At 43.4% G+C, this 24,612-nt stretch overlaps 1 protein-coding gene across 2 annotated transcripts in view; it reads left to right on the top strand.

Annotated features, from left to right (window-relative positions):
* LOC142303216 (protocadherin-10-like) overlaps positions 1-24,612 on the top strand; it is a 204,737-nt gene that overhangs the window by 116,264 nt on the left and 63,861 nt on the right. For both annotated transcript variants that reach the window (XM_075344428.1, XM_075344427.1), the window contains exon 2: positions 12,092-12,150. In XM_075344428.1, coding sequence (XP_075200543.1) covers positions 12,092-12,150 — 59 coding nt within the window. The remainder of the gene's footprint in view (positions 1-12,091; positions 12,151-24,612) is intronic.

The raw sequence follows: 24,612 nt of genomic DNA, 5'->3' as shown, positions 1-24,612 counted from the left end.
AAATGTGAAGTTATTATATGCAGATTTCAGTTTAGAAATTTGCATGTCAAGCGATTATGCAATGTGTGATAATAGCTCAACTTTTATAGCAGGTCAACCAGATAATCAGTAACTTGGATACAGATACAACCTCTAGGCCCTTTAATGTTGCCAAAACTGTGGCGTTCCAAGTAAAATCCTTGTTCTCAGTGAGAAACCAGTGTGAGAACGCTCTGTCCCGCTACAACTCGACTGCAGACATTTGTACAGAAGAACAATGTGATTAGTGCCGTCCTTGTCCAGTGTCCAGTGCTGTTCTCCAAGGAAGATGGTCTTCTTTTCTGCGCTCAGCATCCTTGGCCTGGAATCTTGGACACTTGTGGCCCCGTGACATTACAGAAAGCATCGGAGAGGTTCCCAGGATGCCGGGCTGGGAATAGATGGAAATGTATACCGGCTGACACAAGACTGGACAAAAATACTGACTGTACTCCCAAAACTGCAATGTGAACAGGTGCATAACTGAACATGACATAAAATGACAAAAGAAGAGACAGTTGCACTCTGAAATGCTAAAGCATGAAAATCATGAATGTAAGAATATAGACATGCATTACCGCTTAAGGAAATCTAAGAAAATATTAGATATTTAGCATACAAAAATGGTCATTTTTATATCTGCCCAGTAGCTACATCAAGACATATCTCATATACTGGGTACCTAGTCTGAACTGAAGCCTCTCTCTGGGTTTAAAAACCTCCTGTGTATGGGCAAGGAGGAACCTGCTATAGAGAATAAAATCACCTCTGGCTATTGGGGGAGGGGTGCACAGTCAGAAGGCATCACCCCATAATCTAGACAAGACTGACGGCACTCTTAAAAATTCAATGTTACCAGGTGCATAACTGAACAAGACATAAAATGACAAAAAAAAATTGTTGCACTCTGAAATGCTAAAGCATGAAAACTCTGAATGTAAGAATATAGATATGCATTACTGCTTAAGGAAATCTGAGAAAAATTAGATATTTAGCATACAAAAATGGCCATTTTTATATCTGCCCAGAAGCCACGTCAAGGCATATCACATATACTGGGTACCTACTTTGAACTTAAGACTGTCTCTGGGTTTAAAAACATCCTCTGTATGGACAAGTAGGAACCTGCTACGAGAGAATTAAATAACTTATAGCTAGTGGGAGAGGGGTGCACGATCAGAAGGCATGACCCTGTAATGTAGACAAAAAGACTGACGGCACTCTCAAAACTGCAATGTAAATAGGTGCATAACTGAACATGACATAAAATGACAAAAAAAGAGATAGGTGCACTCTGGATGCTGGAGAATTAAATCACTTGTGGCTTGTGGGGGAGGGGTGCATGGTCAGAGGGCATGATCCCATAATCTAGACAAAAAGACTGACGGCACTCCCAAAAATGCAATGTGAATAGGTGCAAAACTGAACATTGCATAAAATGACAAAAAAAGAGACAGTTGCACTCTAAATGCTGGACTAGGGAAACACAATTAAATGACTTTCTCTAAAGCCCGCTTTACATGCTGCAATGTATCTTACAATGTGTCGGCGGGGTCACGTCGTAAGTGACGCACATCCGGCATCGTAAGGTACATTGCAGTGTGTGACAGGTACGTGCGATTGCGATTGAACGGTAATACGTTCACCGCACGCACATCGTTCATTTCTCTAGAATTGAACGTCAGAATGTTCATTGTACTCGGGGTAGCACACATCGCAGTGTGTGACACCCCGGGAACGATGAACAGATCTTACCTGCGTCCTGCGGCTCCCGGCCAGCAATGCGGAAGGAAGGAGGTGGGCGGGATGTTTACGTCCCGCTCAGCTCCGCCCCTCCGCTTCTATTGGCTGGCTGCTGCGTGACGTCGCTGTGATGCCGAACGTCCTTCCCACTCCAGGAAGTGGACGTTCGCTGCCCACAGCGAGGTCGTATGGACGGGTAAATACGTGTGACGGGGGTTAATCGTTTGTGCAGCACATTCAACAAATTGATCATGCCGCACATACGATGGGGGCGGTTACGATCGCATACGATATCGTATGCTGGATCGTAAGGTGTAAAGCAGGCTTAAGTATCAGTTATTGTTTCCATGCTGTTGTTAATAGTACAGAACAAAGTGTATATCACATCATGCATTTGTACTTAATCTTGATGAATATTTAACCGTTTACCATATGACCAAGTTCTGAATCCCATATACACAGGGGGTAAAATACTACCGTTACTTTAAAAATGTGGATATTTTGATGTTGAATATTAACAGATGCTCAAATGAGCTTATTTTGTACATTATAAGCATATGGTCCCCATATGGGTGACAGCAAATTATCCGTTAACGTAATTAGCAGGGTTATTTTTGAAATCGACATGCAGAAGTTGTTAATTGGATTGTGTGGATATAATTAATGAAATTAAATAAGATATTAATTTTACTGACCTTTCTAAGTTCAACTGAAGCCGTAAACGGCACGGGTGTGTTGTGCATCCAGCAGGTGGCAGCATGGCATCGGCAAGACCTTTATTAGCCAGTTTATTTTTTTGTGCAGATATAAAACCCCATGAATCAGAATTAATGGTTGTCAAGTAACACGGAAAACCATCCATTTTTTTTCTCCAGCACCCTGAAAGAAATACTTGCATTCATTTACAAATGCATTATTTGCCGTAAAAGGCAATTTAGAACACCGTGTTACGGCTTTGACTCATCATTTAGAGTAGAAAGTAAACGCAATTACAGCAAGAGCATTGTGGATACCGTGAGCCGGCTTCCATTGGTAAACACAGAACGCTTATAAAGGGAATATAATCAATGATAGGAGAATTTATACTAAACAATCCCCATCCCCAAATCTAGAAACCATGATGCTATGTCATGCTTTGGAGATATTCGCCTCTTCTGCTTCATTTTACGTCTTCTTCTCAAGGAGACGAATCTACCTGAAAATCATTGTCTAACCTGTCAAATCAATCGGGAGCCTAATTTAAAGTGACAGGGTGTATAAGCATATGGCTCCCATATGGGCGATGGGTGACTGTAAATTATCTGTTAATACATTTGACATTTTTGAAATGGATATTCTGAAGTTGTTAATTGGATTGTGCGGATCTAACTTAAGGCATTATGGAATCATTCATGGAATTATTGGCGATTTGTACCGCGAGAAGCTGGATTGTAGGTGGATATCTCAGGAAATACAAAAAAAAAGCATCATTTTCCTAAAAATATCCATCGTATTTCTATTTAGCTTAGGCACAACTTGTTCTGTTTTTCAGTAATTGACTCTAGAATCAAGTGTTGTGATAGAAGTCGGCGCATGATGCATCTATCCAAAATGCAAGAATAAAATAAAAAACCTTCATTGAAAAACATTAAAACCAGCAGGATCTGCTCTACATGATGCAACTTAGAAAAAAACATTAACCCCTTAACCACCCGGCGATTTTCCATTTTTTTGTTTTCTCTTCCCCTTCTTCCAACAGTCACAACTTTTTTTATTGTGCCATCAATATAGGCTTATGAGTGCTTGTTTTTTGCAGGCTGAGTTTTACTTCTGAATGACACCATTCATTCTTCTCCATATTGTACTGGAAAATGAGAAAAAAATGCAGTGAAATTGGAAAAAAGTTTAATTGCACAATAGTTAATTTTTTATTTCCAGTGTTCACTATTTGGTAAAACTGACTTGCTATTATGATTTCCCAGATCAGTGTGAGTTCCTAGATACCAAACATGTATAGTTTTACTTTTATACACCGTGTGCAGAATTATTAGGCAACTTGTATTTTAGAGGATTATTATTGATCAACAACTATGTTCTCAATCAACCCAAAAGACTCATACATGTCAAAGCTTAATATTATTGGAAGTTGGAGTGGGGTTTTTTTTAGATTTGGCTATCTTAGGAGGATATCTGTTTGTGCAGGTAACTATTACTGTGCAGAATTATTAGGTAACTTAATAAAAACCAAATATATTCCCATCTTACTTGTTTATTTTCACCAGGTGAACCAATATAACTGCACAAAATTTAGAAATAAACATTTCTGACATGCAAAAACAAAACCCCAAATAAATTAGTGACCAATATAGCCACCTATCTTTATGATGATACGCAACAGCCTACTATCCATAGATTCTGTCAGTAGCTTGATCTGTTTACGATCAACATTGAGTGCAGCAGCCACCACAGCCTCCAGACACTGTTCTGAGAGGTGTGCTGTCTTCCCACCCTGTAGATCTTACATTTTATGAGGGACCACAGGTTCTCTATGGGGTTCAGATCAGGTGAACAAGGAGGCCATGTCATTATTTTTTCATCTCTTAGACCTTTACTGGCCAGCCACGCTGTAGTGTAGTTGGATGCATGTGTGGAGCATTGTCCTGCAAGAAAATCATGTTTTTCTTGAATGATACCGACTTCTTCCCGTACCACTGCTTGAAGAAGTCATCTTCCAGAAACTGGCAGTAGGTCTGGGAGTTGAGCTTCACTCCATCCTCAACCTGAAAAGGTCCCACAAGTTCATCTTTGATGATACCAGCCCATACCAGTACCCCACCTCCACCTTGCTGGCGTCTGAGTTGGAGAGGAGCTCTCTGCCCTTTACTGATCCAGCCTCTGGCCCATCCATCTGGCCCATCAGGAGTCACTCTCATTTCATCAGTCCATAAAACCTTTGAAAAATCAGTCTTAAAATATTTCTTGGCCCAGTCTTGACGTTTTATCTTATGTTTCTTGTTCAAAGGTGGTCGTTTTTCAGCCTTCCTTACCTTGGCCATGTCCCTGAGTATGGCACACCTTGTGCTTTTTGATACTCCAGTAATGTTTCAGCTCTGAAATATGGCAAAACTGGTGGCAAATGGCATCTTGGCAGCTTCACGCTTGATTTTCCTCAATTCATGGGCAGTTATTTTGCGCCTTTTTTGCCCAACACGCTTCTTGCGACCCTGTTGGCTATTTGCCATGAAACGCTTGATTGTTCAGTGATCACGCTTCAAAAGTTTGATCATTTCAAGACTGCTGCATCCCTCTGCAAGACATCTCACAATTTTGGACTTTTCAGAGCTCGTCAAATCTCTCTCCAGACCCATTTTGCCAAAGGAAAGGAAGTTGCCTAATAGTTAAGCACACCATATATAGGGTGTTGATATCATCACACCACACCCCTCCTCATTACAGAGATGCACATCACCTGATTTACTTAATTGGTAGTTGGCTCTCAAGCCTATACACCTTGGAGTAGGACAACATGTATAAAAATTATCATGTGATCAAAATACTCATTCGCCTAATAATTCTGCACACAGTGTATAAGGAGTGAAAAAAAAATCAGAAGTTTGTCAACAAAAAGAATTGCGCTTTTCTCGCCATTTTCCGAGACCCATAGCATTCTCATTTTTCTGATCTAGGGCTCAGTGATGGTTTTTAATTATACAATTTTTGGGTAGATGCGCTGTTTTGATCGCCTGTTATTGCAATATTGCGGTGACCAAAAAAAGTAATTCTGGTGTTTTGATTTTTTTTTTTATCGCTACGCCGTGTACCTATCAGATTAATTGATTTTATTTATTTTGATAGATCGGGCATTTCTGAACTCGGTGATACCAAATATGTGTATTTGTTTACAATTGTCTTATTTTTAATGATGCAAAAGGGGGGGGTTGAACTTTTAGGACTTTTTCACATTTTTAAAACTTTTTTTTACATTTTCTATTGATTTTCCTACGCCTGTACTATCCGATCGCGATCAGAGCAATGCTTCGGCATTGCTCTGAACACCAGAAATGTTGCTCTCCTGTGAATGCTGGAGTTCTGCCAGCATTCACAGAAAGTGAGTCTTGACAGCAACAGGTGCGTGACTTGAGCTGGTCAGATGCTCAGACATGAACAGAGGGATAGGAAGAAGGGCTGTTTTTTTTTGGTCAACAATGTTTTATCCCCTGAAAGAGCTATTCAGATATTGTAAATGACTCTCACTGGGTTGCCTGCTCCCACATGCAGTGAAGTAAGCCTGTGCGTTGTAGCCAGCCAAGAGTCTTTTCATTTTTATTTGACAGATTTTCATCCATTCTTCCTTGGAGCAGTTAGTGCGCAACCTGGGGTGTCTTGCATGCACTGCTCTTTTGAGGTCTAGTCACAGATTTTCAATGCTGTTCAGAACAGTGGACAGTAAGGGCCATTGTAAAACTTTCAGTTTGCATCTTTTGAGGTAGTCTATTGGGGATTTTGACATCTGTTTAGGATCATCAATATCGATTTGTAGATGCTATCCTCTTTTCAACTTCAGAACATTTACAGATTATGTTCTGTTTGCATCAAGAATTTTTTCAAATTTCATTGAATCCATTCTTCCTTTTACTCATGAAATTTTCCCTGTGCCATTGGCTGCAACACAACCCCAAAGTATGATTGACCCACCCAATGCTGAATGGTTGGCGAGATATTCTTTTCCTGAAATTCTGTGCCCTTTTTCTCCACACATACCTTTGATCATTGTGGCCAAAGAGTTCTATTTTAACCTCATTGGTCCACAGGACTTGTTTCCAAAATGCATCAGGTTTGATTAAATGTTCTTTTGCATACTTCTGACTCTCAATTTTATGGTGAGGATGCAGGAGAGGTTTTCTTCTGATGACTTTTCTATGAAGGCCATATTTGTGCAGGTGTCTCTGAACAGTAAAACAATGTACCACAACTTCAGAGTCTTCTAAATCATCCTGAAGGTCTTTTGCAGTCAAGCAGGTGGTTCTGATTTGCCTCTCTAGCAATCCTACAACCAGCTCTCACAGACATTTAGCTGTGAAAAGCTGATTCTGAAAAGACGATGGCTTCTACAAATGGAAAATGATTGTAAACAAACGTCAAAATCCACAATAGATTACCTCGAAAAGGCACAAGCCAAAGGTTTTACAATGGCCTTCACAGTTCCCGTTATCTGAACATCATTGAATATCTGTGGCTAGACCTCAAAAGAGCAGTGCATGTGAAGAGGGGAGCCAGGTGATGGATGGGATTGCTCTCCTCTGCTTCATGAAATGGGTGTTGTGCATGTGTTCCGACCTGGCTGGGGGGTGCGACACTTACTTCCGCCTCCAATGGCTTGTTTGCATCTCGTTGCCGGTCACCATCATAGACATCATACTTTGGCAACACAGCACAGAAAACAATTTTCTTTAACTCAAGCTTTAACTTCTTTTATTCAGCATTCGTTCTTCACAAGAGACATCTTCACAATAAACTTTTTCAATCTTTATAAGATACATTTTCTCAATAACCTTAATAGTACAGACATGCCATTTTCCTCCTGCATTACCGTTCTGCTGCTGCTGCTCAATGGAGAGACCTTCCGTCCAGTCCTCACCCTGGGTACTATCCTTCCAGCAGCTGAGTCTGACTTCTGTGGTCCCCGTCTCTTTTTTAATCGGTTTACATAGGACACAATGGAGGATACCTCCTGAGGCCTGGGCAAACCCTGATACAGAGCTCGTGACCCCAGGACCTCCTGTGCAGAGCTCTCCTATCCCTCAACTTAACTGAACTGAACTGACTCATCTGGCCTGTCTGCCTTACCAACTCACTCTTTACTCCACTCACTGTGCCCTGGCTCCTAAGGCTACTTTCACACATCCGGTTTGTGCTGAGCGGCACAATCCGGCTCAAAAACCTATCAACGGATGCGGCGGAAAAAAACTGATCCGTTGCATAAGTTTTTCCATGCGGACCATCTGGTTTTTGACGGATGCGGCTTGATACTGAGCATGCTCAGTACAAAAAACTGCATCCGGCGGCCGGATGCGTTATTTGCCGCAGGACGTCGGCGTCCATAGGCTTGCATTGAGAATCGCGCCGCATCGCGCCAGATCTGGCGCAATGCGTTTTTTTCGCCGCACAAAAAAACGTGCCAGGCAACGTTCCATTCGGCCGCCGCATAGGCTAAATATGCCGCATCCGGCAAAAACCAGATGCAACGCAAGGCCATGTGGCACAATACGGCGCTAATGTAAGTCTATGCGGGAAAAAACGCAACCGGCGGCAAAAAAAACGGTTGCATTTATCTGCAGAGCGCCGTATTGTGCCGTACAGCAAAAACTGGATGTGTGAAAGCAGCCTAAGATACCACTGAATCAAAATCAACACTGCTGAACCTGCACTCAGCATTTCCTATAATAACACACTCTATCTACCACTTAACCCTCTCCTGCACACTTGTCCCTACGTTGCACTAAACCTTATCTAGAACAGTCTTATACTTTTACATAATGCACATTACAATATTTCCTGTAATAAAAGACCTTATATAAAACATGTTACACTCTATGCATTTTGTTTCCTATGACTCCCCAAACTGTGCCTCCCACTTGATGCAGCTCATTGAGTCAACATTTTTTATACATCTTATATCATACATTATACATTACTCTAAATGCACACAACCAATAAACTTAGTATGAATAAAACACCCTATCGGCCGCTAGATGGCGCTGATTGCTGCACTACCCCTGTTTTGCTACATTGCTGTCAGCCGCACTACTATATATTCAATATTAAAAGGAACCTGTCAGGTGCAATATGCACCCAGAACCACGAGCAGTTCTGGGTGTGTGACGCCCTGGCACAACCAGGTAGTCACACATAGGCCCCTGCACAACACCTTCCCTCACAGGGTTACACACAGCCGACCTAAAACACTAGTCACCTCCCCCAGGGAATAACATGCACACCAGTGGGCTGGACAAGGCGGATGGAGAACGCTTACCTAGGGGTCTGGAGAGCCCGGGGCGGGAAAACAGTCAAAGTTTGGAGTTGAGTGGAGTAGTAGGAGGTTGAAGTTGACAGGCGCCGGAGTTGGTGCCCTGGTGCATTGGCTAGGTGGCAGACGGTGGTCCGTGTCTAGCAGGAGACGGGAAGACGGCAGCCGGAGATCCGAGGTGGACCAGGGCAGGGTTGGAGCCCGCCGGTACCAACACCGGAGAACCGACCCAGAAACCGTGCACAGAGGGGGTACTTGGACCCTGAAGCCAGGACCGGAACCAACGGCCTAGCTAATTAACCAATTGAGGGCAGGATTTTAGGTTCTGTCCCAACCAAAGTCCCAAAAGCAGACAACCACCCACAGAGAAGGATAGGGCATCCGCCAGGGCCCGGTAGATCCCACAGGTCAGTGTCAGCGGGCACGGCTCCCAACAATAGTACCGGGAGCGGACTCCCACGTTCCACACCGGGATGTCCACCACATCACAACACAGTGCAGAGGAAAGTGACACAGAACACCAGCCTGGGTGGGGGACCAGAGTACACCCGGCCGCAGCGGCCGGCCACCAGCATCTTGGTTAATCATTGAACTTGTCTGATTTATTTTACCGTGAGTAAGCGGAGACTCCCTGGTCTGACCAGGTGCGCCGGCCCCTGCCATCACCGTCCCCTGCACCAAGTCACCGGGTCCCGGGGCAACCATCCCTACCCACGGAGGGGTTAACAACCAGCTGCCATCCCATCACCCCGGGTGTCCCACAGCAGCAGCCGTGGTGCCATACTTCACCACACACTGTGGGTGGCGTCACAGACTGACTACGGCAAATCCCGTACAAATACGTCCCCCCTTCATCCGGAGTGTCCGCGTGACCCCCGGGTCCGGAGGATCCCTCGAGCCACACTGCGGGTCTGGATCCGAGCAGCCCGGCTGCTACTGACGTGGGGGCGGCACAGGTGCCTATTGCTATTCCCTGCCTAACAGTCCCTGAATCATCTAGCAGCATAGATAAAAGAAATACTTTTTCTAAAGATCTCTTTATCATATGCTAATGAGCGCAGGGACTAGTAGCAAGAGCGTTAGTTCCCTTGTCTAGTCGGCCTCCTTAGCATGTAAGCACACCCCTGTGGGCATATTAACATGGTGATGAAGCAGCATCAGAGATATGGTTGATCTGACCTTTCAGCTGCCACCGCCCCGATGCTGGATTTTGTCTCAGTGCGCTTGATCAGAAGTCCCAGACTTCCAGTCATGCGCACTATGAAACCTAGTGTACGCGTCCAGGCTTCAAACTGGTGTTGTGTGCATGACCGAAAGTCCGGGGACGTTCTGATCGTGTGCACTGCGCCGAAAATCAGCGGTGGCAGCATAGGTGAGAGCGCCTTTGACGCTGCACATCCATTAGCATGTTGGTACGCCCTAAGGGGGCCAACTAGCCAAGGGAACTAACAACCTTGCGACTAGTCGCTGGCCTCATTAGCATATGATAAAAGATCTTTAGAAATACTTTTTCTAAATATTTCCTTATCTATGTGTCGCGGGCGGAGGGACGCGCTCGCCACGCTCAGGTCCAGGGCTTCTGCTGCTGCTGCTCGGTGGCTCGAGCGGTGGGCAGGACCCGGGGACTCGAGCAGCACTCCTCACCTGCGAGTGAAAAGGGATGATTTGTTTGGGGAGAGAGTTCGTGACGCCACCCACGGGACGTGGTGATGATGGCACCACCGCTGCTGGTGACGGGGATCCCGGGAGAGATGGTAGGGAGCAGCTAGGGTGTTGTCCCCTCCGTAGGTAGGGGTTGGTGTTCCCGGGGCCCGGTGATGATGCGGGGAGGCTGGATGGCTGGGATGCAGGGTTGCAGGGGCAGCGCGGCGCAGTGCTGGATGGCACTGTTGTACTCACTCAGACAGAAAGTCACAAAGTCTCTGGTAAACCAAACGGCCGGATGGACGGGTCCCGCAGCCGGCTGCAGTGTTGTGCTCTCCTCGGACAGGTGATGGTGGCTGTCTTTCCCTGCACCTGTGTAGAATGTGTCGACTCCGATGGTTTCCCAACGGTAGTCCGCTCCCCGACGTATAGGTACCGTAGGAGCCCTTTTGCCCACAGGCGCTGGCCCTTGGATCTCTAGCCTGTGGCGGTGGCTGTATATCCTCACGGTGTGGACTGTTGCCTTCTGGCGGGACTTGGTTGTTAGGTAACCCCTGGGGTTCCGGTCACACTCGGATTTGACTGTTGTCGGCGGCTTCAAGCCTAGTCGGGGTCCGATGGCCCTGCCGGTGTGCTTAACTTCACTCCGCTCCCCGGTTCGGTACCGGTGGGCCACCGCCCAACCCTGGTCCTACGGTTCCGCAGAGATCTGCTAACTCCTGCAGATGGCCACCACTGTCTGCCGACCTTGCTGTCAGTGCCTAGGCTCCAACCCAGACACTTGCAGTTTCTGACCTCTCACTTTCACCTCTCAAACTGAACCGACTCTTTTCCCGCCTCCAGGCCTGTGAACTCCTAGGTGGGTGGGGCCAACCGCCCGGCTCCGCCCTACCTGGTGTGGACATCAGCCCCTGGAGGGAGGCAACAAGGGTTTTTGGTTGACTGATGTAACTATCCGGGGGAGGGTGTGTGTGTGTTGTGATGTCTGTGACTACCTGGCTAGTCCAGGACATCACATATGCTACTAGATACAGGAACAGTTAGGCCGGGATTAGCAATATACATCCAGAACTGCTCGTGATTCTGGGTGCATAGTGCACTTGACAGGTTCCCTTTAATCACATTTATATCGCAGTACTGTACAATAGGGAAAACACTATAGTAGGAGTGGGTGCGAATCGATCACCTCCTACACATGCATGTAAGTAAACTGTAATAGAACATATACATAACATTGATATAGCCCAATGGTTAGCATATGTGATCATTCACGGGAATACAAATAGCCTACGCAGTCAACAAATGTGTGGACAGAATATTTGCAAACAGATGATCACTCTTGTTACTTAAAATGCGACGTCTGCTTTAAAAAGAAAAAAAAAATAAGGGTTTTTACAATTTCTTGTTATCTACAATACAAATCCTTCCTGTAATATATCAGATTTTCATTATAACCAAGCCACCTGCAAATCATCTCCATTTAAATGTAATTAAGGATGAGTGTATGCAAATTGGTCTCCTGCAGCGATATGCTAAAAATCTTGCCAGTTGGGGGTCTCAATGAGATCGGAGCTAGGAAAACACTATTGGAAGCAAAAATTCATTGTGCATTCATCAGGCAGAGAACAAAAGGGTAATGTGCACCATTTCATTCTTCCCCGTTTTTTTTTTGTTTTACAGATAAAGCTTCCGAATACTGACTGGTCACCCCAGAAGACACAGAAACCAGGCCTCAAAAGGTAAGATCATCAATGCCATTAATCCTGCGCCTTTATCATTGTATCAGACACTAGGTGAAATGTTGTGTGATGGAGAAGAAATACTGTAACTGCTGCATAATAACAGTATTTGAGTCAAACTGATCCCAAATTCTTTCTTAAATAGTTGATTATTTATTGTGTTTTCATTTTTATGATACAAAATCTCAAATGTTCTTGCCTGTAGCTACTGCATACTTGGATACATAGATTTCACTCATAAAAGTGTGCAGTAAGCTCCTAAGCTCCCTCTAGTGGTGGACATGTGGCACCCACCCGCAGCGGTCACCTCAGGGACGTCACTCCACCTTCTGGGACGCCACAGGGGCTCCACTTGATTACCGCTGGTAACAGGTATATCAGGTTATTTACATCTGAGTGTCGCCACTCTCGGTTTGTGGTCATTGTTATGGGTGACCGCCACTGCAGTTTTAACGAGCGTCTGGGGCTGATGGGATCTGCAGTCTGATGGTGTGGCCTCCCGAGAGTGAGGCTGGCCCCAGGGGCTTGGGTGTGTGTAGAACAACAGGTCGCAGAATAACTCAGTCTCAGTCCAAAGTGTCTTTCAACTTTTTTACTCACTTTCTGCTGGTCTTGTGAGGCAACCCGGGTGATGCTGAGATACACCAGGTGGAACCAGGTATCCTTCAGGCTGGTATAAGGGTGACCATTAGCTCGCCTTCCTAGCACTTCTTGTTTCGGACAACCCCTGACTTAAAGTACCGTGGGATTCATCCAGGGAAGTCGCGACTGCCTTTTCTCCCCTTTCTGGCCCGTTTGCTGGCAGCGTGGACCAAGGAAGATGGCTCCAGGGTCAATCCTCCTTATGGGCCCCCTCGTTGCTGCTGATGCTCGGACTCTGTTTTGGTTGGTGTGGGACTTGTTGTCCACCCCACCGGCAGGTTTAGCAGATCACTAAATGGATGTCTGACTCTAGGGACCTGTTCCCCGTGTGTGCCTAGCCACCAGAGTCTCCGTACATGAACAGCTGATTTCCTCAGTGTCTTCCTGACCAACTGGCTTCCTCAGCGTCTTTCTGTCCAACTTCTGGTGACCGTTCTCCCCCGCCAACGGCCACTACACATGCAGGGTCTGACTAGCGTGTCTGCGTGCCCGCTCTCTGCTTCAGACTTGGCTCTTCTCCAGCTCCTCTTTCTCTTACTCCTTTTCCTGACTGCCACTGCAACCTAGCTTCCAGCCCCTCCCCAGCACCCCTAGCTGAGATGTGGAGGCCACGCCCCCTCTTGGGTCCGCCCAAGGGTCCCCTCTAGGGTGTGTGTGAGACCTGGTTGCTATGTGTTTGTGCGTACACACCCTACTCAGCCTTTAGGATTACCTGTTTGCACTCACCCAGCATGGGTGCAGTACTCAGTGGTGCCTGACCAGGTCAGGGGCACCACAGACACAGACAAACAGAATGTTATATCTTAAAGCAAATGTGTTGCCAGGTTGATGTGGGGGCTGAGACCCTGATTCCAGCGATGTGTCACTTGCTGGTCTGCATGCTCTCATTTTGATAAAAAAACAACCTGTTTGCTCTGCTGCAGAACAGTTCTCTGAATCTGTCAGCAGTTTTTTTTCTATCTCATCTGACAGCAACATAATGTAGGCAAAAAGATTCTGAATCCAACTATGTATCACTTAGATTTCTGGGTGCAGCCGTTTTCACACAATCAAGAAATTGAGTTTTAAGCATGTAGCTGAGCCCAGGGAGCTACCCCTGACCACACCAGGCTCTCAGTAGAGATTGTGCATTGACTGTCAGGTGTCAATCACAGCAGGGGGAGAGTTGGATTGCCATGCACATGGGTTTGTAGTCCTGCAATGTTAATCACAGGGTAATAAAGCCATTAGTTTGAGTAAACAACTGAACACGCTGGTGAGAGAGGCATAGTTGCTTTTTAATCCCTACATCATACTGTCCTCAGCCGTCATAACAAAATCCTGCAGACAGATTTCCTTAAACATCTTTATAACCCCACCCCCACCACTGATTGGCAGCTTTCTGTGTACACTGTACATTGAGAGAAATACTGTTAATCAGCATGTCTAGGGGAGGGGGGGGGGCGAGGTTACACAGGACAGTCGACAAAAAGCAACAAGACACCCAGTCCTGTATCGACAATCTCCTGCTGGTAAAACACTGATTTTGTTGAAATAGCAACACACAGCCCAGTAAGTGGGAATCAGGATCTCTTCCCTCATGCTGCTCTCAAATTACATAGTAAAGACCTACTGACAGATTCCCTTTAAGATCTTTATAACTCCACTCACACCACTGATTGCCAGCTTTCTGTGTACACTCTATATTGAGAGAAATACTGGTAATCAGTAGTGGGGTAGGGTTATACAGAGCAGTTGACTAGGAACAACATGACACCCAGTCCTGTAGTAATAATCTCCTGCTGGTAAAACACTGATTTTATGGAAACCGCAACACGCAGCTCAATAAGTGACACATCATTGGAATCAGGGTCTCTTCCTTCATGCTGCTCTCAGATTACATAGTAAAAACCTGCTGACAAATTCACTTTAAGATCTTTATAACCCCAACCACACCACTGATTGCCAGTTCTCTCTCTCTATATTGAGAGAAATACTGGTAATCAGTAGTGGGGTAGGGTTATACAGAGCAGTTGACTAGGAACAACAAGACACCCAGTCCTGTAGTAATAATCTACTGCTGGTAAAACACTGATTTTATGGAAACAGCAACACACAGCTCAATAAGTGACACATCGCTGAAATCAGGATATCTGTCCCTACATCATACTGCTCTCAGGTTACACAGAAAAAATCTGTTGCCAGATTCCCTTTAATACTATGTCTAACTATTTGATTTGAAGATGTGCATTAAATAAAAATACACATGATATTTTCTGACAAAGTTGATGAGACTAATGTTGCAACCAAAGATGACAAGGAATTAAAATGGGGACAGATGGATATTCACTTAGTGTTTGTGTGTTAGAAAACATATTCATATGTAAATACAGATAATACATTGTGCCACATACAACAGGATGAAGAGCCCTGCCCAAAAATTCTTTTAGTCTAATGTCTTTGTGTTATCCCCTTCTGCGATTTAGATATTAAAATAACTACTATGGCTGACATGTCAGCTTCTAAAAGCTTGTCAGCCAACTTTCTTGACGTCCTGAAAGGTAAATCTACCTTAGTTAAAGGGAATATGTCAGCAGAATTTCACCCCTCAAACTATTCATATGTACATGTAGCTCTCCAAAGACAAGTTTAGCAATACCTTTATGTAACCAGTCTGTTCCCCCGTTACTGAGAAATCAGTGTTTGAATTGATATGCAAATGAGGCTGAAGGACTATGGTAGATCTGAAGCCTATGTCACTCCAGCTCTATTCCCCGCCCAGCACCACCTGCTCCGGCATGACTGATGACTCCTGTGCCTAAAGGGCAATAGAGATAGAGTGACAGAGGCTTCAGATCTACCATAGTCCTTCAGCCTCATTTGCATATCAGTTAAAACACTGATTACTCAGTAACAGAGGATTGGACTGGCCAAAGGTATTGCTGGACTTGTCTTTGAAAGAGCTAAATGCTCATATGAATAGTTTGGGGTGTGAAATCCTGATGAGAGATCCCCTTTAAGTAAAAATGCGGCAGGACAAATCCTCCAGAAATCCTCAAAAGCTGGCTGACAACTACAGTGGATATAAGATTTAAAGGGGATCAGTGTGAGCAAAAGAAAAATTAAGACAAAATGTAATCTGTATAAATTCCCAGATGACTTTAATTTGAAAAATATGTTTTGTGTAGAGACGTGATCACTAGAGATGAGCGAACCGGTCGCGGTTCGGCTCGAGGTCGGCTCGCCGAACGGGGGTCCCGTTCGAGTTCGGTTCGTCGAACGTTCGACGAACCGAACTCGAGCCAATAGGCTATAATGGGAGGCAATCACAAACACATAAAAATGCATTATAAATGTACACAAACAGTTAATAAACATTGCCATAACACTTACCGGTCCTCGCGATCCCTTCTGCACTCTGTCTCCTGCCGCTATTCCATCCGATGATCGCTGAATCCTCCCGTGACCGGCACTGCCAGCAGAGATGCAGGACCTGTTGTGACGTCAAAATAGCCATGTGACCAGTCACGTGGCTATTATCTCATTGGCTACAGACTGGTCACATGACTATGACACGTCATGTAGGACCTGCGAGTGCATCTCTCCGGTACACGGTGCACATATGTGTATCGCCGTGTACCGGCGACATGCTCTAGCACACGGTCGACTCCCCGTTCCGTTAGGGACCGGCTGTCACAGCCGGTCATTAACGGAGATCACCGTTGCCATAGCAACGCAGTTAGCGGTGATGTCACCGCTAACCGCGGCTCCGAGAGCACCGTTGCTATGGTAACGCGTCTGTCAGCGTTACCGCTGTTACCGCTGACAGCCAGCACTGATCACTCACGGAGTGAAGGCAGCACGATTGTAGTGAGCATTGTAGTGAGGATGGAGGTTCCCCAGCCCCAAGTGATGAGCTGGTGAATCTCATCCTCACTACAATCGTCACTACTACTACACTAGAAAGAAAAAGACAGAAGAGCAGGATCGTGGAGGGCTGACAGGGGGTAATAAAGATGGAGTCTCTAATGTGTCTGTGTATTTATTTCTATTAAAGTATTTTTTCTCTGTGTGGTGTTTTTTTTAACCCTTTATTGGAGATTCTTAATGGCCGGGTCAAACGTGCCTGACATTAAGAATCTCTGGCTTAATACTGGCTAGTAAAACAAAGCCAGTATTAACTCATGATTACCCAACAAGCCACCCGGCTCCAGGGCTGTTGGAAGAGTTGGATACAGCGCCAGATGATGGCGCTTCTATGAGAGCGCCATTTTCTGGGGCGGCTGCGGACTGAAATCCGCAGTAGAGGCGCCCAGAAACCTCGGGCTAACCTGTGCTGCGGATTCCAATCCCCAGCTGCCTAGTTGTACCCGGCTGGACACAAAAATGGGGCGAAGCCCACGTCATTTGTTTTTTAATTATTTCATGAAATAAGTGAAATAATTAAAAAAAAATGGGCTTCCCTATATTTTTGGTTCCCAGCCGGGTACAAATAGGCAACTGGGGGTTGGAGGCAGCCCGTGGCTGCCTGCTGTACCTGGCTAGCATACAAAAATATGGCGAAGCTCACGTCCTTTTTTTTGTAGTTTTTTGGCAAAAAAAATAAAAAATGCTTCCCTGGATTTTCCATTGCCAGTGAAGGTAACACCAAGCAGTGGGGGTTAGCCGCCAGTAGCTGCTTGGATTACCCTTAGCTAGCAATACAAAAAATGCAGCGGGAGCCCATATATATTTTTTTTAATTATTTATTTAAATAACTAAAAATAAAATGGGCTTCCCTGTATTTTGATTGCTAGACATCACAGTGCTGTAAAAATAAATCTTTAAAAAAATGACGTAGCGCTCCGCGGTATTTTTGATTCTCAGCGCAGATAAAGCAGACAGCTATGGGTTGCCACCCCCATCTGCCTGCCGTTACCTTGGTTGGCAATCAAAATACAGGGAAGCCCATTAATTTTTTCTATTTAAAAAATGGTTAAAAAAAAAAATGACGTTGGGTCCCCCCATTTTTGATAGCCAGCTAGGGTAAAGCAGACGGCTGTAGCCTGAAAACCACAGCTGGCAGCTTTACCGTGGTTGGGGATCCAATGTGGAGGTCCCCTCAGGCTCTTTTTTATAATTATTTTATAAATATTAATAATTACACAATAAAAGTAGGGTCCCCCCCAAATTGGATCACCAGCCAAGGTAAAGCGGACAGCTGTGGTCTGGTATTCTCAGGGTGGGAAGGTCCATAGTTATTGGGCCTTCACAGCCTAAAAATAGCAGGCCGCAGGCACCCCAGACGTGGCGCATCCACTAGATGCGCCAATCCTGGCGCTTCACCCCAGCTCATCCCGTGCCCTGGTGCAGTGGCAAACGGGGTAATAAATCGGGTTGATACTAGCTGTAAAGTCACCTGAGATCAAGCCCAGCAGTTTGTGATGTCATGGCATCTATTAGATACCCAACATCATAAACTGTCAGTACTAACAAAAAAAAAAAAAATCGACAAAAGAAATTTATTTGAAAAAACAGTCCCCAAAACATTTCCTCTTTCACCAATTTATTGTAAGAAAAAAATAAAGGGGTCCCACGACGACTCTGGACCGTCTAGAATATGGGGGGGAGACACTCAGGGAACGTATCCCCCATTTTCTAGGAGTGCGGACCCTTCATGTGAGGAGTGTGGGTGCAATGAATCTGCACTCACTCTCCCCGGGTCCACAGCAGCAGAGTCCATGTCGTAATGGTTGCTACCAAAGCTGCAATGCCCTGCTCATGAGGTAAGGGCATGCCTAATCAGGAGAACTACTGTAGAGGAAGCTCTGCTCACTGGTATATAGGTGCTCAGAGGTAATAATAGATAAAATTAGTGAGTAACCTCGGCACTCTAAATCTCCCAGACTAAGTCAGTAAGTCACAACGGATAGTAATGCAAAATCACTCTTTATTGGTCCGTATTAAGAAAAAAATTTTTTTCATAAGCATATATGTTTTTGTCCAAAACAAGTTACAAATGACGTTTCAGCCTGAGCCTTCGTCAGATTGGACTTATCTGCATGTAATCATGAAAAATGACAATAATCAGTATCACATAAGAGTGAGAGAACAATAACATAAACTCGAACAATGTAGAGGTACAATTGGGATGCAGCAAAAAAATTGCAACACAGCAAGAAATGAAACACATGATACAAATGTCATAATACAGTACAAGGACAATATAGTAATGACAAATATGGGGTCAGAGTAGACTTAGACAGCTCTGGTACGAAAGAGATGTCAATCATAAAGTAACATGTGCAGTAGGTGTAGAGCTACAGTATGCATGGCAGAGCTAATGGGTAGACCGACCATAGAAAAAGAACGGAGAAAAAGTGGAGAAAAAAATGGAGAAAAAGTGGAGAAAACGTGGAGAAAAAAATGGAGAAAAAGTGGAGAAAAAGTGGAGAAAAAGTGGAGAAAAAGTGGAGAAAAAGTGGAGAAAAAGTGGAGAATAAGTGGAGAAAAAGTGGAGAATAAGTGGAGAATAAGTGGAGAAAAAGTGGAGAATAAGTGGAGAAAAAGTGGAGAAAGAGTGGAGAAAAAGTGGAGAAAAAGTGGAGAATAAGTGGAGAATAAGTGGAGAATAAGTGGAGAATAAGTGGAGAAAAAGTGGAGAAAAAGTGGAGAAAAAGTGGAGAAAAAAATGGAGAAAAAGTGGAGAAAAAGTGGAGAAAAAGTGGAGAAAAAAATGGAGAAAAAGTGGAGAAAAAAATGGAGAAAACGTGGAGAAAAAGTGGAGAAAAAGTGGAGAAAAAGTGGAGAAAAAGTGGAGAAAAAAATGGAGAAAAAGTGGAGAAAAAGTGGAGAAAAAGTGGAGAAAAAACTGGAGAAAAAGTGGAGAAAAAGTGGAGAAAAAGTGGAGAAAAAGTGGAGAAAAAGTGGAGAAAAAAATGGAGAAAAAGTGGAGAAAAAGTGGAGTAAAAATGGAGAAAAAGTGGAGAAAAAAATGTAGAAAAAGTGGAGAAAAAAATGGGGAAAAAGTGGAGAAAAAGTGGAGAAAAAATGGAGAAAAAGTGGAGAAAAAGTGGAGAAAAAATGGAGAAAAAGTGGAGAAAAAGTAGAGAAAAAAATGGATAAAAAGTGGAGAAAAAGTGGAGAAAAAGTGGAGAATAAGTGGAGAATAAGTGGAGAAAAAGTGGAGAAAAAGTGGAGAAAAAGTGGAGAAAAAGTGGAGAATAAGTGGAGAATAAGTGGAGAAAAAGTGGAGAAAAAGTGGAGAAAAAGTGGAGAAAAAGTGGAGAAAAAGTGGAGAATAAGTGGAGAATAAGTGGAGAAAAAGTGGAGAAAAAGTGGAGAAAAAGTGGAGAAAAAGTGGAGAATAAGTGGAGAATAAGTGGAGAATAAGTGGAGAAAAAGTGGAGAAAAAGTGGAGAAAAAGTGGAGAAAAAGTGGAGAATAAGTGGAGAATAAGTGGAGAAAAAAATGGAGAAAAAGTGGAGAAAAAAATGGAGAAAAAGTGGAGAAAAAGTGGAGAAAAAGTGGAGAAAAAGTGGAGAAAAAAATGGAGAAAAAGTGGATTAAAAGTGGAGAAAAAGTGGAGAAAAAAATGGAGAAAAAGTGGAGAAAAAGTGGAGAATAAGTGGAGAATAAGTGGAGAAAAAGTGGAGAAAAAGTGGAGAATAAGTGGAGAATAAGTGAAGAAAAAGTGGAGAAAAAGTGGAGAAAAAGTGGAGAATAAGTGGAGAATAAGTGGAGAAAAAAATAGAGAAAAAGTGGAGAAAAAAATGGAGAAAAAGTGGAGAAAAAGTGGAGAAAAAGTGGAGAAAAAGTGGAGAAAAAAATGGAGAAAAAGTGGATTAAAAGTGGAGAAAAAGTGGAGAAAAAAATGGAGAAAAAGTGGAGAAAAAAATGGAGAAAAAGTGGAGAAAAAGTGGAGAAAAAAATGGAGAAAAAGTGGAGAAAAAGTGGAGAAAAAGTGGAGAAAAAAATGGAGAAAAAGTGGAGAAAAGGTGGAGAAAAAGTGGAGAAAAAGTGGAGAAAAAAATGGAGAAAAAGTGGAGAAAAAGTGGAGTAAAAATGGAGAAAAAGTGGAGAAAAAAATGTAGAAAAAGTGGAGAAAAAAATGGGGAAAAAGTGGAGAAAAAGTGGAGAAAAAATGGAGAAAAAGTGGAGAAAAAGTGGAGAAAAAGTGGAGAAAAAATGGAGAAAAAGTGGAGAAAAAGTAGAGAAAAAAATGGAGAAAAAGTGGAGAAAAAAATGGATAAAAAGTGGAGAAAAAGTGGAGTAAAAATGGAGAAAAAGTGGAGAAAAAATGGAGAAAAAAATGTAGAAAAAGTGGAGAAAAAAATGGAGAAAAAGTGGAGAAAAAGTGGAGAAAAAGTGGAGAAAAAGTGGAGAAAAAGTGGAGAAAAAGTAGAGAAAAAAATGGAGAAAAAGTGGAGAAAAAGTGGAGTAAAAATGGAGAAAAAGTGGAGAAAAAAATGGATAAAAAGTGGAGAAAAAGTGGAGAAAAAGTGGAGAAAAAATGGATAAAAAGTGGAGAAAAAGTGGGGAATAAGTGGAGAAAAAGTGGAGAAAAAAATGGAGAAAAAGTGGAGAAAAAGTGGAGAAAAAAATGGAGAAAAAGTGGATTAAAAGTGGAGAAAAAGTGGAGAAAAAAATGGAGAAAAAGTGGAGAAAAAAATGGAGAAAAAGTGGAGCAAAAGTGGAGAAAAAGTGGAGAAAAAGTGGAGAAAAAAATGGAGAAAAAGTGGATTAAAAGTGGAGAAAAAGTGGAGAAAAAAATGGAGAAAAAGTGGAGAAAAAAATGGAGAAAAAGTGGAGAAAAAGTGGAGAAAAAAATGGAGAAAAAGTGGAGAAAAAGTGGAGAAAAAGTGGAGAAAAAAATGGAGAAAAAGTGGAGAAAAAGTGGAGAAAAAGTGGAGAAAAAGTGGAGAAAAAAATGGAGAAAAAGTGGAGAAAAAGTGGAGTAAAAATGGAGAAAAAGTGGAGAAAAAAATGTAGAAAAAGTGGAGAAAAAAATGGGGAAAAAGTGGAGAAAAAGTGGAGAAAAAATGGAGAAAAAGTGGAGAAAAAGTGGAGAAAAAGTGGAGAAAAAATGGAGAAAAAGTGGAGAAAAAGTAGAGAAAAAAATGGAGAAAAAGTGGAGAAAAAAATGGATAAAAAGTGGAGAAAAATTGGAGTAAAAATGGAGAAAAAGTGGAGAAAAAATGGAGAAAAAAATGTAGAAAAAGTGGAGAAAAAAATGGAGAAAAAGTGGAGAAAAAGTGGAGAAAAAGTGGAGAAAAAGTGGAGAAAAAGTAGAGAAAAAAATGGAGAAAAAGTGGAGAAAAAGTGGAGTAAAAATGGAGAAAAAGTGGAGAAAAAAAATGGATAAAAAGTGGAGAAAAAGTGGAGAAAAAGTGGAGAAAAAGTGGAGAAAAAATGGATAAAAAGTGGAGAAAAAGTGGGGAATAAGTGGAGAAAAAGTGGAGAAAAAAATGGAGAAAAAGTGGAGAAAAAGTGGAGAAAAAAATGGAGAAAAAGTGGAGAAAAAGTGGAGTAAAAATGGAGAAAAAGTGGAGAAAAAATGGAGAAAAAAATGGATAAAAAGTGGAGAAAAAGTGGAGAAAAAGTGGAGAAAAAATAGATAAAAAGTGGAGAAAAAGTGGAGAAAAAGTGGAGAAAAAATGGATAAAAAGTGGAGAAAAAGTGAAGAAAAAGTGGAGAAAAAATGGAGAAAAAATGGAGAAAAAATGTAGAAAAAGTGGAGAAAAAGTGGAGAAAAAAATGGAGAAAAAGTGGAGAAAAAGTGGAGAAAAAGTGGAGCACCCTTTGGTGCCTTTCATGTGGCACTAAGGGGTGCTTAGCTTTGTATTTAGCCAAAAAAATGAAAAAAAAATGACGTAGGGTTCCCCCTAGTTTTGTAGCCAGCTAGGGTAAAGCAGACGGCTGCAGCCTGCAGACCACAGCTGGAAACCTCACCTTGGCTGGTAATCCAAAACTGAGGGCACCCCACACTGTTATTTTAAATTAAATAAATAATTAAAAAAAAAAACACGTAGGGGTCCCCCAAAATTGGATCACCAGCCAAGGTAAAGCAGACAGCTGGGGCCTGATATTCTCAGACTAGGGAGGTCCATGGTTATTGGACTCTCCCCAGCCTAAAAATAGCAGGCCGCAGCCGCCCCAGAAGTGGCGCATCCATTAGATGCGCCAATCCTGGTGCTTCGCCCCAGCTCATCCCGCGCCCTGGTGCGGTGGCAAACGGGGTAATATATGGGGTTAATACCAGGTGTGTAATGTCACCTGGCATCAAGCCCTGGGGTTGGTGAGGTCAGGCATCTATCAGATACCCGACATCACCAACCCAGTCAGTAATAAAAAAAATAGACGACAAACACATTTTTATTTGAAAAAACACTCCCTCTTTAACCAATTTATTAGAATGAAAAACAAATCCAGGTCTGGTGTAATCCAAGGGGTTGCCATGACGATCCACACTGTCCCAGTCAATGAAGAGCAGGATGTTCCCCATTGGCTGGGAGAGCAGTGCAGTGACCTGAGCTAACATCAATGGGTCAGCCCAGGTCACTGCAGGGGATGACAAGTGGTGCTGTCAGCGAGGTACATTACCTGCGCTGATCTCCAGTACACTGACAGCCTCTGTCACTGAGTTCAATGACCGCCGCCTTCACACCAAGTATCGCGAGAGGCCCGTGACGTCACCGCTAGTCAGTCTCGGGTCGGAAGCGAGAGAAGGTGATGTGACAAGCGGCGACCATGGAGGACAGTGACAGCGCTGAGGTCGGGATGGCGGGACTTCATCACCGCAGGCAGGGCCGGCTCCAGGTTTTTGTGGGCCCCGGGCGGAAGAGTCTCAGTGGGTCCCATACACACGCAGACACACACACATACACAGATACATACACGTACATATACATATTTAAAGACAAACTCACAAAAATACATATAAACAGACAAATCTATACAGTCATATACACTGACATACATAGATACACATCATACATGCATACATACAGAGACACACACTGCTATGCTGCATACATACATACAGACACACACATACTGCTCTGCATGCATACATACATATAGACAGACACACACATACTGCTCTGCTGCATACATACATACAGACACACACACACACTGCTCTGCTGCATACATACATACAGACAGACACGCATACTGCTCTGCTGCATACATACATGCATACATACAGACACATATACTGCTCTGCTGCATACATACATGCATACATACAGACACGCATACTGCTCTGCTGCACATATACATGCATACATACAGACACGCATACTGCTCTGCTGCATACATACATGCATACATACAGACAGACACGCATATTGCTCTGCTGCATACATACATACATACATACAGACACGCACACTGCTCTGCTGCATATATACATACATACACGCATACTGCTCTGCTGCATATATACATACATACATACAGACACGCATACTGCTCTGCTGCATATATACATACATACATACAGACACGCATACTGCTCTGCTGCATATATACATACATACATACAGACACGTATACTGCTCTGCTGCATACATACATGCATACATACAGACAGACACGCATATTGCTCTGCTGCATATATATATACAGACAGACACGCATACTACTCTGCTACATATATACATACATACAGACACGTATACTGCTCTGCTGCATATATATATACATACATACAGACATGCATACTACTTTGCTACATATATACATACATACATACAGACACGCATACTGCTCTGCTGCATATATATATACATACATACAGACATGCATACTACTTTGCTACATATATACATACATACATACAGACACGCATACTGCTCT

The sequence above is a fragment of the Anomaloglossus baeobatrachus genome, chromosome 4, assembly GCF_048569485.1.
Source record: "Anomaloglossus baeobatrachus isolate aAnoBae1 chromosome 4, aAnoBae1.hap1, whole genome shotgun sequence".
Classification (NCBI taxonomy): domain Eukaryota; kingdom Metazoa; phylum Chordata; class Amphibia; order Anura; family Aromobatidae; genus Anomaloglossus; species Anomaloglossus baeobatrachus.
Note: the sequence above shows the minus strand (reverse complement) of the source record. Positions and strands in the feature narration are given on the sequence as shown.